Below are 15,221 nucleotides of genomic sequence, written 5' to 3'. Positions count from 1 at the left end.
TCCTTCCTATTGAAATTCCTGGGGTGTTATGCAATCTCTATGATCTCTCTGTATAGCCTTTCACGGTATCCGCTTGTAACTACCAGTACTTGAGTTTTATCAAAATGAATGTGGTGGTTTTCTGGCTGTAAGGCATGTTCCGCAACAGCTGATCTGTCAGTCTCCCTTCTTCTGCAATTTCCGACTCTTCGAGTCGTTTTTGGACAGTTCTTATTACGGAATCCTATTCATTCTAGCTTTTACCAGCGGTTGGCATCCTTGGCCGATTTTAGGTGATCTTGTGTCTTTCGTGTAGGTGCCTACATTACCGCGATGTTCCACTACCTCAGGATTTTCCTTACGCGGTCAGTCACGTCCTTAATAAATGGCAGGAAAACTTTCGATTTCACCGGCGCTGGAGTATCGCTATGATTTCTAAGCGGTGGTATTAACGCTTTTTCCACGTCAGGGTACGAATAACCATTCTTGAGCAATGCATTGGTGAGATTCAGAATCCAGTTTGGAAGGTAGGTACTGGCAGAAGTACAGCTGTGAGGACGGGGCGTGAGTCGTGCTTGTGTAGCTCAGTTGGTAGAGCACTTGCCCGCGAAAGGCAAAAGTCCCGAGTTCGAGCCTCGGGATCGCCACCAGCCACCTCACCACACTCATCACAAGAAGAACGTGTGCAGTGATAGTGAGTAAGTGCAACAGAAAAGATGAAGTGCTTTCTCCTCTCGCCTCAAATAGTGAAGTATAGTAGTATAAAGTGTTTCTTCTTAGTGAAATGAGTGATACAAAGTGCTTCTCACCAAACCTTTGCCATGCTCGCGGCCAAATCAGTGTCAGAAGTATGCCCAGTAGTACTACCAGTGTTTTTTTCGTTATTTTACTGTATTGTCTAGGATAAAAGCTTTACTTAGTGGAAAGTGCCAACTACTCACAATTTTTTCTTAAATGATTTCCTTTACTATGTGCCCTATAAAATTTATATTGTTTACTCACTTTCCTCTCTGCTTCTCTTATATAATATGACATATATTTCTCTCTTCTTCAGTCTATGTATAATTTGTAGTATATGTAAAAAAGTTTCTTCCACGTCTGCTCCATCTACCATGCTGATGTTTCCCTCATACTGCACCTACACCTACCAGTGCAAACAAGGGAAGAGATCAAACCAGAATGCACAATGTGCCTGTGGCATCACAAGTGCATGACATACAGAAACATGAACTCAAAATCAATGTATAGATGCTACATATAAATTATTATGCCTGTCCTGCAATGTTTTACCCAAAAAAAGACGACAAATGGCCATTGAAAAGGGTTCAAGAAATAACAATAAGAGCAAAACGAAAAATAAAAGAATATACAAACTAAAACCTATAAAATGACAGTTATGTTAACCATCACTAGGAATATAATAGATTAATAGAATAAAATGTTTTTTTAATGTATCGTTGTTAATATATTTAAATAAATATATATGGTTACATAAAAAAAGGTCCGGTACAGTTTTAATCTGCCAGGAAGTTTCATTGGCGAGATGTTTTAATTCTGCGTCAAGCAGCTGTGTGACATTTCCGGCCATGAAAGTTTACATTTTACCATACTTTTAGAAGCAAACCGCCAATAAATATTCAGTTACTTCTCAAATTACTACATATTGTATTATAATATGTTTAACCCGGCCACCATGTACAATGTGAGCAGTAAGAAGAGAGAGAGAGAGAGTCGAGCTCACACTGCGGCTAGCCAACACACGCTCTTCCCGAGCATCAGTCACGACTGGACCGGGAAAGGAAAAACTGTCAATGAAACACAAAGCACACCACTAGGTGGCTTGCGGAGTACTCACAGTGAGCAGTAGGCCCATCTTGGCGTTGGGCCGCTGGCCGCGCGGGAAGACCTTGCTGGCGATTTTGGTGAAGGGGTCGTCGTAGCCGAACATGAGCTCCTGCGCCGTCACGTGCACGAACGGCTTCTGCTTCCACACGCGCAGCACGATGTTGAGCGCCCTGGCCGCCAGCCGTGGTATGCTGTTCATGTGCGAGGACAGCGTCTGCAACACACCAGCTCCGCTTACCTACCTGTCACTTTCTTCCATACCTACAATACTCATCTTTCTGGCATCCTGTACATCGACATCTATTAGCATTACTACAAAGTTGATCGAACAAATTTACGTTACTCGTAATTTGGCAGTTTATGTCGGTACAGTATGCAGTCAGTCGCTTTCTGAATTTGACACGATTTCTTGCACCTGAGGTGTGGAGACGTATGAAAAAATACGTGGGTACATATAAGTTAATGTAACTTTTTCACATATCACTATGTTACTGACTGTAAACTGTCTTTTTTTCAAATGGTTTGATCGTGACATTGCTGGATCCTTTTGGAACACACACTATCAGATGAACATTTTCTCAAAGATTTCTTTACCTACTAATTCCAGAATGTAATAGGTTATTCTTAGTAATCAGATAAATTGGGTACCAGTCTTTTAAAATCAGTCTTAGAACTCTCGTAACACTTTTTTTAAATTTGTGTATCATAAATAGCAATTTTTACTTCATAAAAATTTAAATAAGTCTGATAGTAATGCACACTGAAAAATTCTGTACCACAGGAGGTTGTTTTATAGTATGTACATGGTCCGTAGCTAATCTCACTTTTTTATCTTCAATCGTTCAGCAGTAAATGTTCCTTATACACCTCAGAATTAAAGTTTCGGGAAATTCAGAAAAAAGATTTTATCAGAATTTACGCCGGAACCAAACACTTAAAAATCTTTGATCTTCATATAGCTCCATTCTTCTAATCTGAACCTCCCGGCACGCCCTTTTTCAATATCCTTCACTAACGATTCAGAACTAGCAATACGCACATCATCGTCTTCAACTGGTTTTCAGTGAAGCTACCTGCATCAAATCCCAGTCTCTTAACGGCCCCGATTCTTCCAGTGTTATCATTAAACACCAGACAACCATCATATGACGAAATTCTGACGATAGTACATGAGCAAACGTTTTCTTCTGGCGTCTATTGTAAACAAGGATATTGAAACTTTCGTACTGGTTGTGTGTTCCATCAAGTGTGCATTCCTTTAATATATCGTAATTAATCACATGGTAAATGGATCACAGCCTTCTGTACTCTACACATGTCTTCTCTGATGACACGAATCCATAAAATTTCCGTAACAAAGACAGAGTCGTGTAGAAAAGTAGGCGTGGTACTTCGATTTATTTGAAACTAGATGGCTTTTACATCTTTGTATCACGAATTAAACTCTGAGAATTGGAGACAGTATTTCTAACATGCTAAAGCGCTATCTGGTGGCAAAAAATGTCAACATTTTTTACCAATTTTACATACATTCTCCTTTAAACTAGATTTCTAGCCACTGCAGGCTCATCTTGTTGGAAGTGAAGGAATGTTATTTTCTGGACCGTGTGCAGTCAGACAGTAGAGTCTTCGTGATTACACTGCTTCTAAAGAGGCCTTGCGTTTGTCTACTGTGATGCGAAGTGCACCTACATATTTCGTGCGCGTGAGCGCGTGCATGTAAACTGTCTAAAAGTACATTATTGGAATGAGTTTCTCATGGATACAACGAAGCAGTGTAATTACCACAACTCTACCGTCTTACTGCACATAGGTCAGGAAATAATGCTCATATAACGTCTCGATTTGATGATGAACCTGCAGTGGCTGTAAAACTATTTAATGGTGCAAGGAATCTTATCAGAGTCAGAGAGCGACTGATTGCGTATTATAGCTACATAAACAAATTTAAATCACAGATGCAGTTCGTCATCGACAATAGCTGCAATGAATTCACTCCCAACTGTTTCGACCTTAATCATCGTCTCACAGCTCGTTATACACTAGTCGATACAAAGTGTCTGATCTGGAGGTCTAGGTTATGTTCAAAGGTGACTGATTCTTGTTTCGACGTGCGTGGACGCCTTCACGGGAACTGTTTTCATCACGGCTCAGCAGTCATGGCAGAATGTCGTCAGGTGAGAGCAGTGGTAAGTACTTACCAGCAGAGGGATGTTGGGCACAGTCAGCTTGAGGCTCTTGTCAGCAGAGATTTCCGGGACGAACTGCAGGATCTTATTGTGCTGGTAGGTAACGGTGCCATTGTCGTGGAACTTTATGTTCACCTTCTCCATGTCCTCCCTGCCAGACAAACAGAAAAACTGTTTAGCCCACGATTCGTCTGCATCATCGTGTTTCGCGTACTGGTTGACTTGTGTCATACTTATATCAAACACTACAGCAAAGAAGAATATTACTCCGACCACAGGTGAGTGGTTCATATACAACAGTTATTAATAAGTGGATGACATAAAAGGACAAAAACATCTTGCACTGCGTACACACAAAGCGGGAACACGGATGGATAACTGCAAAAATGTTTCTGCGTTGCATTGACAATTGTTAAGATATTGTTTGGAGTGATTTGTTGTTACGTTCTGTATTAATATTTTCCATCCTCATACGTTTTTGACCCATTTGAGTTCCAGTAAACTGTTCAATAGTTTATTGACTATTCGCTTGTGCAACAGAACAACATACGTCGGAGATGTTTCCTGTTCTGTTTGCAAGACCGTAATCAGACCGTTGAAAATTGAACTATAGACATCTTTATGCGCTTCCAGAATGACTCCAATACAGTGCATTACAGTGTGCACTGTTGTCGAACTTCCTCAGAGGTTGACATTTTATGCTAGACAGGAGATTCAACCTTGACACTTGCTGTAGACTTGTCTTACCGACTAAGGTGTCTGGGCTAGATTACCAACCGTGTTCACGATTCCTATCTATAAGGAAGTCTGCCATGGAGGTATAGTACCAATTTTTTTTTGTAATTCCGATTTTTATACTGGCGAAGACTTCGTTTTTTTACTGCTCTGTCAGAGCAAAGGACCATAAATTTACTCTCTCACGCACGTTTCAGTTTCACACCATATTTGAAAGGTGCATCTCAATGTAAGTAGGCTAAACAACGAACCGTTTCAAATCTTAAAAAAAAAAAAAACCAACGATTGTGTACAGCGAACAAGGCTTGCTAGTATTGCAAAAACTAAATTTCTTTAATATTTACGTTTAACCGTGTTGTACATCAGCAGACAGTCTATTATCTACAACAATATTACAATATTTATGTAAAGACAGTAGAATCACTTATCTCTGTAGCATGTCATTTCTCAAATGTGACTTTCCTTTGCATTTTTCTTGTCTTTCCTTTTTTTTTACAGGCTTATTGGGTTGAAAACTTCTGAGTTCAGATTCGCAACACACTATTTTCCCTGTAGAACGGTATCTGAGTTCGATCTTTTCGTCATTGTGTTATCTATCCTTTATTTTTATTCGCTTATAAGAACTGTCATCTCTTATAGTGTACTATTAGTATCGTTGGCTCGTCGATTAATGATGTGGAGTGAATACTGGTCGGATTCTAGCAGAGCAAAACCATCAACCCTTATGCCATTACCTGCGGGAGTCCTAACAAACATCTGCGAGGTAGATGGTGACACTCGAGGAACACGCCTTATTTGGCTGTTGCTGTTAAAGATATCAAGCATTTGTCTCCTTTTAGACGTACAGGCAATCTGGGATTGTTCTAATAGATACTCTCTTCGAAAACACTGAAGCTATCATGATATGATAGAAAATGTAATGACACAAGTGACAGCTTTGGTTTAGCAAGAATGTTAAAAGAGACTGCGAAACAGGTTTCCAATTGGAAAAAAAATAATCAGGTCTTTACGTTCCACTAAGGTCATTGCGGACAGAGCACAAGTTCGGGTTGGAGGGAAACTGGCGACGGATCCGGCGTTGCCAGTTAAGATCATCTGAAATAAACGATGCTCCCTGAAAGTGCCTATTTTGGAATCCCTAAAACAACTTAGTTCACCCACATTTGCACTAAGAATTATTACAAACTTTGGTGAGAGACAAGTCAGTACGTTGACACATTTTACATAGTATTATTCAATAATGTGATTTGAATATTGTGCCTCTTCTTTCGGAAAGTCTTCATAGCTCAGAAACGTGGTAGAAGAAGATGTGGTGCTCACCCACTATCATCTTGTAGACATCTGTTTAAAAAGTTGGGTATCTGATACTGCTTCACAGTATACTTATTCCCTCATGAAGTTTGTTATGAACAATCCACTGCTGTTCAAAGGGAACAATGATGTGCATAATTACAATACCAGAAGGAAAAATGACAACTATTACCTCATATTAAGATTTTCCTTAGCGCAAAAAGTGGTGCACAATCCCGCAACAAATTTTTGTTTACTTACCCGGGTACATAAAATGGACAAACAGCAAAGTGAAATTTAAAAATACACTGATAAAGTTTCTCTTTGACAACTACTCCTGTTTCGTTGCGGAATTTCTATTATTATAAACTGTAAAAGGTGGTGGGTAGGTACTCATACCTATGTATATGTAAAAAAAATTAATTTGCAATGTGAATGTAAAATAACTTGTTCAACATCATTAGCATTTTTCGTCCAAAATTATCAATCAAACACGAAATTAACTAACTCGTTATTCAGTCACTGTGCTGCGAGCTGTGAGTCTAATGCTACCATGTCCATCATGCCACCGATTCAATCTTTCTCATGGTCCAAATGTAACGATAAGCTACACATGCGCGTATTCTGTTGAAGCTACGTTTCGATCTCCGCTTGAAACATTCCACTCTTATTAGACACCCAATAGCCATAAAGTACTCGTGCCATCCTTCATCTGTGGCGGTGACTTTTCCCTAGAGGAATATCTTGACGGTAGGAGCTTCGAGCATAACTTAATCATAGCTAACACTTGGTTCAAGAATCATAAAAGAAGGTTGTATACCTGGAAGAATCCTGGAGATACTAAAAGGTATCAGATAGATTATATAATGGTAAGACAGAGATTTAGGAACCAGGTTTTAAATTGTAAGACATTTCCAGGGGCAGATATGGATTCTGACCACAATCTCTTGATTATGAACTGCAGATTGAAACTGAAGAAACTGCAAAAAGGTGGGAATTTAAGGAGATGGGACCTGGATAAACTGAAAGAACGAGAGGTTGTACAGAGTTTCAGGGAGAGCATAAGGGAACAATTGACAGGAATGGGGGAAAGAAATACAGTAGAAGAAGAATGGGTAGCTCTGAGGGATGAAGTAGTGAAAGCAGCAGACGATCAAGTAGGTAAAAAGACGAGGGCTAATAGAAATTCTTGGGTAACAGAAGAAATATTGAATTTAATTGATGAAAGGAGAAAATATAAAAATGCAGTAAATGAAGCAGGCAAAAAGGAATACAAACGTCTCGAAAATGAGATCGACAGGAAGTGCAAAATGGCTAAGCAGGGATGGCTAGAGGACAAATGTAAGGATGTAGAGGCTTGTCTCACTAGGGGTAAGATAGATACTGCCTACAGGAAAATTAAAGAGACCTTTGGAGAACAGAGAACCACTTGTATGAGTATCAAGAGCTCAGATGGCAACCCAGTTCCAAGCAAAGAAGGGAAGGCAGAAAGGTGGAAGGAGTATATGGAGGGTCTATACAAGGGCGATGTACTTGAGGACAATATTATGGAAATGGAAGAGGATGTAGATGAAGATGAAATGGGAGATACGATACTGCGTGAAGAGTTTGACAGAGCACTGAAAGACTTGAGTCGAAACAAGGCCCCGGGAGTAGACAACATTCCATTAGAACTACTGATGGCCTTGGGAGAGCCATTCATGACAAAACTCTACCATCTGGTGAGCAAGATGTATGAGACAGGTGAAATACCCTCAGACTTCAAGAAGAATATAATAATTCCAATCCCAAAGAAAGCAGGTGTTGACAGATGTGAAAATTACCGAACTATCAGTTTAATAAGTCACAGCTGCAAAATACTAACGCGAATTCTTTACAGACGAATGGAAAAACTGGTAGAAGCTGACCTCGGGGAAGCTCCGTTTGGATTCCGTAGAAATGTTGGAACACGTGAGGCAGTACTAACCTTACGACTTATCTTAGAAGAAAGATTAAGAAAAGGCAAACCTACGTTTCTAGCATTTGTAGACTTAGAGAAAGCTTTTGACAATGTTGACTGGAATACTCTCTTTCACATTCTAAAGGTGGCAGGGGTAAAATACAGGGAACGAAAGGCTATTTACAATTTGTACAGAAACCGGATGGCAGTTATAGAGTCGAGGGGCATGAAAGGGAAGCAGTGGTTGGGAAAGGAGTGAGACAGGGTTGTAGCCTCTCCCCGATGTTATTCAGTCTGTATATTGAACAAGCAGTAAAGGAAACAAAAGAAAAATTCGGAGTAGGTATTAAAATTCATGGAGAAGAAGTAAAAACTTTGAGGTTCGCCGATGACATTGTAATTCTGTCAGAGACAGCAAAGGACTTGGAAGAGCAGTTGAACGGAATGGTCTTGAAAGGAGGATATGAGATGAACATCAACAAAAGCAAAACGAGGATAATGGAATGTAGTCAAATTAAATCGGGTGATGCTGAGGGAATTAGATTAGGAAATGAGACACTTAAAGTAGTAAAGGAGTTTTGCTATTTGGGGAGCAAAATAACTGATGATGGTCGAAGTAGAGAGGATATAAAATGTAGACTGGCAATGGCAAGGAAATCGTTTCTGAAGAAGAGAAATTTGTTAACATCGAGTATAGATTTAAGTGTCAGGAAGTCGTTTCTAAAAGTATTTGTATGGAGTGTAGCCATGTATGGAAGTGAAACATGGACGATAACTAGTATGGACAAGAAGAGAATAGAAGCTTTCGAAATGTGGTGCTACAGAAGAATGCTGAAGATAAGGTGGGTAGATCACGTAACTAATGAGGAGGTATTGAATAGGATTGGGGAGAAGAGAAGTTTGTGGCACAACTTGACTAGAAGAAGGGATCGGTTGGTAGGACATGTTTTGAGGCATCAAGGGATCACAAATTTAGCATTGGAGGGCAGCGTGGAGGGTAAAAATCGCAGAGGGAGACCAAGAGATGAATACACTAAGCAGATTCAGAAGGATGTAGGTTGCAGTAGTTACTGGGAGATGAAGAAGCTTGCACAGGATAGAGTAGCATGGAGAGCTGCATCAAACCAGTCTCAGGACTGAAGACCACAGCAGCGGCAGCAGGAGCTTCGAGCACTGTGAAGGAGACTCAGGCAGTTGATAATGACGATGCACTGCGAGAAAATTGGTACCAGGACGTTACACTCTGAAATAAGCTACTAGGTAATGAGGAAGGAAAACTTGTCCACGCTGTTGCCAATTTAGATTATCTAAAATAAACGATGCTCCCTGAAAGTGCCTATTTAACCTCGAAGCTATTTGAAATAGTAGCCACATTTTCAAAGAATTCTAACGGGAGGATGCTGCCCGCAAAGGAGAGAGGGAGAGGGAGAGGGAGGGGGAGGGAGGGAGGTGGGTAGGGGGTAGGGGGGGAGGGTGGGTGGGAGGGAGGGAGAGTGGGAGAGAGAGAGAGAGAGAGAGAGAGAGAGAGAGAGAGAGAGAGAGGGGGGGGGGCAAAGTTTTCTCGTCCATACTGATGTCTAATAGACAGTACATTTCAGAATTCTTTTTTTTTCTTCTTCTTCATTTCCCATTACAGATCAGCTAAGGATCATCTTTAAGAAGCTTATCAAAGATTTCATTTGTTCAGTTTTATCTTTCCTTTCCCTTCCTTCGGTTCCATGCTTTGTAATGTGCCTAAAATTTTTTCACTTCTCAATTTTCTTTCTATATGTTATGCTGTTTTCAATAATTTTCTTTCTCTATTAAAAACATTTAATGGCTTTCTTATTCGTGGTAACTTCCTTCGGCTACTTAACCATTTCCTTAAGACAGTTATTTTTACCTTTCAGTTTTAAAAAAAGTAGTTTAGTTTTTTCTTGTTAGTCTTAAGTTCCGTTCACTCCACGTGCCCGCAAAAAATTAACCTCTGCTAATTTCATGTGCATTTGTGTTTGACTTTAACGGTGCAATGTTATTGATAACCATAAGACTTCCCTACGTCTTCAGTTTGTATTACATTTTTTTTCAAGTTTTTTGTATATAGACAATTTCCATCTTTGATTTTATAGTCCACACTAGCATTTTGAAAAATGGCGCAAGACTGAGAAGATATAATTTTCCACCTTCAACATTGCCGTGTATTTGAGAACAGCGCAGAGACGAAATACGAGAGCAGATTTCTAATGGATTAAGAGCGAAATCGTTTTATTCTCGTACAACAGACTTACTTACATGCAACGAAATTTTAGGAAACAGCGATTTGTGACAGGTACTCCATAAAACCTTAACTGAGATTATGAAAAGATTCAGAGAGGAAGTAAGATACAGATTCACACTTTGGCTAGATATTAACTACAATCGCTGGCAATATGTTATAACGGCAAATGTTTGGAAAAAATACTTAACATGCATCCAGTGTAATACGTCGCAGACTCTCTACAGAAACACAACAGCACAATGATTGTTACTTATTTCAGAATCGTTTTTATTCCAAGAAACAGCGATATCTCGAAATTTTAGATCTCATCAAACAGTGTTATCTACAAAGAAAAGAATTAAAGTGTATCCGGAGATGCATGTTCCCGACTGTCATAACAGCTTAGCTAGCAACTCCTGCTATTCAATTAGGAACCTCCTTATGCCTCAGATTTATTGTCGCTCCGCCCTTATCAATGGTCACTTCGTTCTCGCACTCTCCTTTCCCCGGATCAAAACTTCTTACGTTGGATTCCGCGCTGAACATTAGTTAGTTTACGCAACTGCCCTTGGGATGACCTCTTTACTGATACGATTCCGTTTAGATTCCTAGCATAACCTGCAACTACTATTGTGTATAAAGGTTTACTCCTTACTTCCGTAACAGTTTTTCACTCTCGGAAGACTCTGGCATGAGGCAGTTTCAACGACATGTTTTGAAGGACAGAACTGAATAACAGGTAGTATCATTCAAACGTGTCTCGCACATTGGTACTTCCACTATAAACACTGTTCACATGGCTGTAAAAATCGCAGGGAAATCTCAAGGAGCCGAAGCCCTGAGTTCGAATATTGGCATCTAATAGCTTTAAAATTTCTTTATTTCATGAGATCATTCCAGATGAATGAAATGGTTTTCTTCAATATGCTTACCGCTGATATCTAAACCAATGATTGTCGGACGAGAGACTTAAGCAAATACTCTCCTCAAGTTAGTTCCTCGTCAGATATAAAAAGGTGAGTCGCATTAGTTAGTTCACTACCACGTTTCTGAGATATGAAGACTTTCTGAAAGATGACGCACCCCAGAACAATATCCTAATTACATTGCTGAATAATACTATTGTAAAATGTGTCAACTTATTGACTTCTCTCTCGCCAAGGTTTGTAATAATTCTAAATGCAAATGTGAGTGAACTAAGTTGTTTTAGGAATTCCAAAATGTGCTTTTTCCGGTTTAAATTCTCATCAATACGGATAGAGCAAAATTCTGATGTCTGCACCTGTTTATAATTTTCTCACCATGTATTACACTTAGATTCGTCTAGTACCCCCAGATGTGCACAATATATTCAGTTTTGTCATTTTAATTTTGAAGGTGAGGCATTCACAGAACTCGAGTCAATGATACTTTTAAGAATATAGTTTATTTCTTCTGTTTCTCTATGTATGCTTTGACTGATTACAATACTACTGTCATGTGCAGAAGTAACTGATTCTGCTTGTATTATATTAGACACAAGGCAGTTTACACGTATGAGGGACAACTGTGGATATAAGACTGAGCCTTGGGGAACGCCCATACGTTATTTCTCCCCAGATGTGATAAACGAGATGGGCTCAAGACAACTGTGTGGCAAGAGGAACGGACACGAGTTCTTCCAGAAGGATGAGGAGAAGCATCACTCTCTTACTGGTTGTGCAGAGTTGTTGTTGTTGTTGTGGTCTTCAGTCCTGAGACTGGTTTGATGCAACTCGCCATGCTACTCTATCCTGTGCAAGCTTCTTCATCTCCCAGTACCTACTGCAACCTACATCCTTCTGAATCTGCTTAGTGTATTCATCTCTTGGTCTCCCTCTACGATTTTTACCCTCCACGCTGCCCTCCAATGCTAAATTTGTGATCCCTTGATGCCTCAAAACATGTCCTACCAACCGATCCCTTCTTCTAGTCAAGTTGTGCCACAAACTTCTCTTCTCTCCAATCCTATTCAATACCTCCTCATTAGTTACGTGATCTACCCACCTTATCTTCAGCATTCTTCTGTAGCACCACATTTCGAAAGCTTCTATTCTCTTCTTGTCCAAACTAGTTATCGTCCATGTCTCACTTCCATACATGGCTACACTCCATACAAATACTTTCAGAAACGACTTCCTGACACCTAAATCTATACTCGATGTTAACAAATTTCTCTTCTTCAGAAACGCTTTCCTTGCCATTGCCAGTCTACATTTTATATCCTCTCTACTTCGACCATCATCGGTTATTTTACTCCCTAAATAGCAAAACTCCTTTACTACTTTAAGTGTCTCATTTCCTAATCTAATTCCCTCAGCATCACCCGACTTAATTTGACTACATTCCATTATCCTCGTTTTGCTTTTGTTGATGTTCATCTTATATCCTCCTGTCAAGACACTGTCCATTCCGTTCAACTGCTCTTCCAAGTCCTTTGCTGTCTCTGACAGAATTACAATGTCATCGGCGAACCTCAAAGTTTTTACTTCTTCTCCATGAATTTTAATACCTACTCCGAATTTTTCTTTTGTTTCCTTTACTGCTTGCTCAATATACAGATTGAATAACATCGGGGAGAGGCTACAACCCTGTCTCACTCCTTTCCCAACCACTGCTTCCCTTTCATGCCCCTCGACTCTTATAACTGCCATCTGGTTTCTGTACAAATTGTAAATAGCCTTTCGCTCCCTGTATTTTACCCCTGCCACCTTCAGAATTTGAAAGAGAGTATTCCAGTCAACATTGTCAAAAGCTTTCTCTAAGTCTACAAATGCTAGAAACGTAGGTTTGCCTTTTCTTAATCTTTCTTCCAAGATAAGTCGTAAGGTCAGTATTGCCTCACGTGTTCCAACATTCCTACGGAATCCAAACTGATCTTCCCCGAGGTCAGCTTCTACCAGTTTTTCCATTCGTCTGTAAAGAATTCGCGTTAGTATTTTGCAGCTGTGACTTATTAAACTGATAGTTCGGTAATTTTCACATCTGTCAACACCTGCTTTCTTTGGGATTGGAATTATTATATTCTTCTTGAAGTCTGAGGGTGTTTCACCTGTCTCATACATCGTGCTCACCAGATGGTAGAGTTTTGTCCAGACTGGCTCTCCCGAGGCCATCAGTAGTTCTAGTGGAATGTTGTCTACTCCCGGGGCCTTGTTTCGACTCAGGTCTTTCAGTGCTCTGTCAAACTCTGCACGCAGTATCTTATCTCCCATTTCGTCTTCATCTACATCCTCTTCCATTTCCATAATATTGTCCTCAAGAACATCTCCCTTGTATAAACCCTCTATATACTCCTTCCACCTTTCTACCTTCCCTTCTTTGCTTAGAACTGGGTTGCCATCTGAGCTCTTGATATTCATAGAAGTGGTTCTCTTCTCTCCAAAGGTCTCTTTAATTTTCCTGTAGGCAGTATCTATCTTACCCCTAGTGAGACAAGCCTCTACATCCTTACATTTGTCCTCTAGCCATCCCTGCTTAGCCATTTTGCACTTCCTGTCGATCTCATTTTTGAGACGTTTGTATTCCTTTTTGCCTGCTTCATTTACTGCATTTTTATATTTTCTCCTTTCATCAATTAAATTCAATATTTCTTCTGTTACCCAAGGATTTCTATTAGCCCTCGTCTTTTTACCTACTTGATCGTCTGCTGCCTTCACCACTTCATCCCTCAGAGCTACCCATTCATCTTCTACTGTATTTCTTTCCCCCATTCCTGTCAATTGTTCCCTTATGCTCTCCCTGAAACTCTCTACAACCTCTGGTTCTTTCAGTTTATCCAGGTCCCATCTCCTTAAATTCCCACCTTTTTGCAGTTTCTTCAGTTTCAATCTGCAGTTCATAACCAATAGATTGTGGTCAGAATCCACATCTGCCCCAGGAAATGTCTTACAATTTAAAACCTGGTTCCTAAATCTCTGTCTTACCATTATATAATCTATCTGAAACCTGTCAGTATCTCCTGGCTTCTTCCATGTATACAGCCTCCTTTCATGATTCTTGAACCAAGTGTTAGCTATGATTAAGTTATGCTCTGTGCAAAATTCTACAAGGCGGCTTCCTCTTTCATTCCTTCCCCCCAATCCATATTCACCTACTATGTTTCCTTCTCTCCCTTTTCCTACTGACGAATTCCAGTCACCCATGACTATTAAATTTTCGTCTCCCTTCACTACCTGAATAATTTCTTTTATCTCGTCATACATTTCATCTATTTCTTCATCATCTGCAGAGCTAGTTGGCATATAAACTTGTACTAGTGTAGTAGGCATGGGCTTTGTGTCTATCTTGGCCACAATAATGCGTTCACTATGCTGTTTGTAGTAGCTAACCCGCACTCCTATTTTTTTATTCATTATTAAACCTACTCCTGCATTACCCCTATTTGATTTTGTATTTATAACCCTGTAATCACCTGACCAAAAGTCTTGTTCCTCCTGCCACCGAACTTCACTAATTCCCACTATATCTAACTTTAACCTATCCATTTCCCTTTTTAAATTTTCTAACCTACCTGCCCGATTAAGTGATCTGACATTCCACGCTCCGATCCGTAGAACGCCAGTTTTCTTTCTCCTGATAACGACGTCCTCTTGAGTAGTCCCCGCCCGGAGATCCGAATGGGGGAGTATTTTACCTCCGGAATATTTTACCCAAGAGGACGCCATCATCATTTAATCATACAGTAGAGCTGCATGTCCTCGGGAAAAATTACGGCTGTAGTTTCCCCTTGCTTTCAGCCGTTCGCAGTACCAGCACAGCAAGGCCGTTTTGGTTAATGTTACAAGGCCAGATCAGTCAATCATCCAGACTGTTGCCCCTGCAACTACTGAAAAGGCTGCTGCCCCTCTTCAGGAACCACATGTTTGTCTGGCCTCTCAACAGATACCCCTCCGTTGTGGTTGCACCTACGGTACGGCCATCTGTATCGCTGAGGCACGCAAGCCTCCCCACCAACGGCAAGGTCCATGGTTCATGGGGGGGTTTTGCA

The 15,221-nt window shown here is 40.3% G+C and overlaps 1 protein-coding gene across 1 annotated transcript in view; it reads right to left on the bottom strand.

Annotated features, from left to right (window-relative positions):
- LOC126203797 (scavenger receptor class B member 1) overlaps positions 1-15,221 on the bottom strand; it is a 435,744-nt gene that overhangs the window by 27,315 nt on the left and 393,208 nt on the right. Inside the window, exons 5-6 of the mRNA XM_049938166.1 lie at positions 4,026-4,164; positions 1,835-2,038 (exon numbers count right to left, since the gene is read on the bottom strand). Of these exons, the coding sequence (XP_049794123.1) occupies positions 1,835-2,038; positions 4,026-4,164 (343 nt within the window). The remainder of the gene's footprint in view (positions 1-1,834; positions 2,039-4,025; positions 4,165-15,221) is intronic.

Source organism: Schistocerca nitens, chromosome 9, assembly GCF_023898315.1.
Source record: "Schistocerca nitens isolate TAMUIC-IGC-003100 chromosome 9, iqSchNite1.1, whole genome shotgun sequence".
In the NCBI taxonomy this organism is placed as follows: Eukaryota; Metazoa; Arthropoda; class Insecta; order Orthoptera; family Acrididae; genus Schistocerca; species Schistocerca nitens.
The sequence above is the reverse complement of the archived record's forward strand: the minus strand, read 5'-3'. Positions and strand labels throughout refer to the sequence as shown.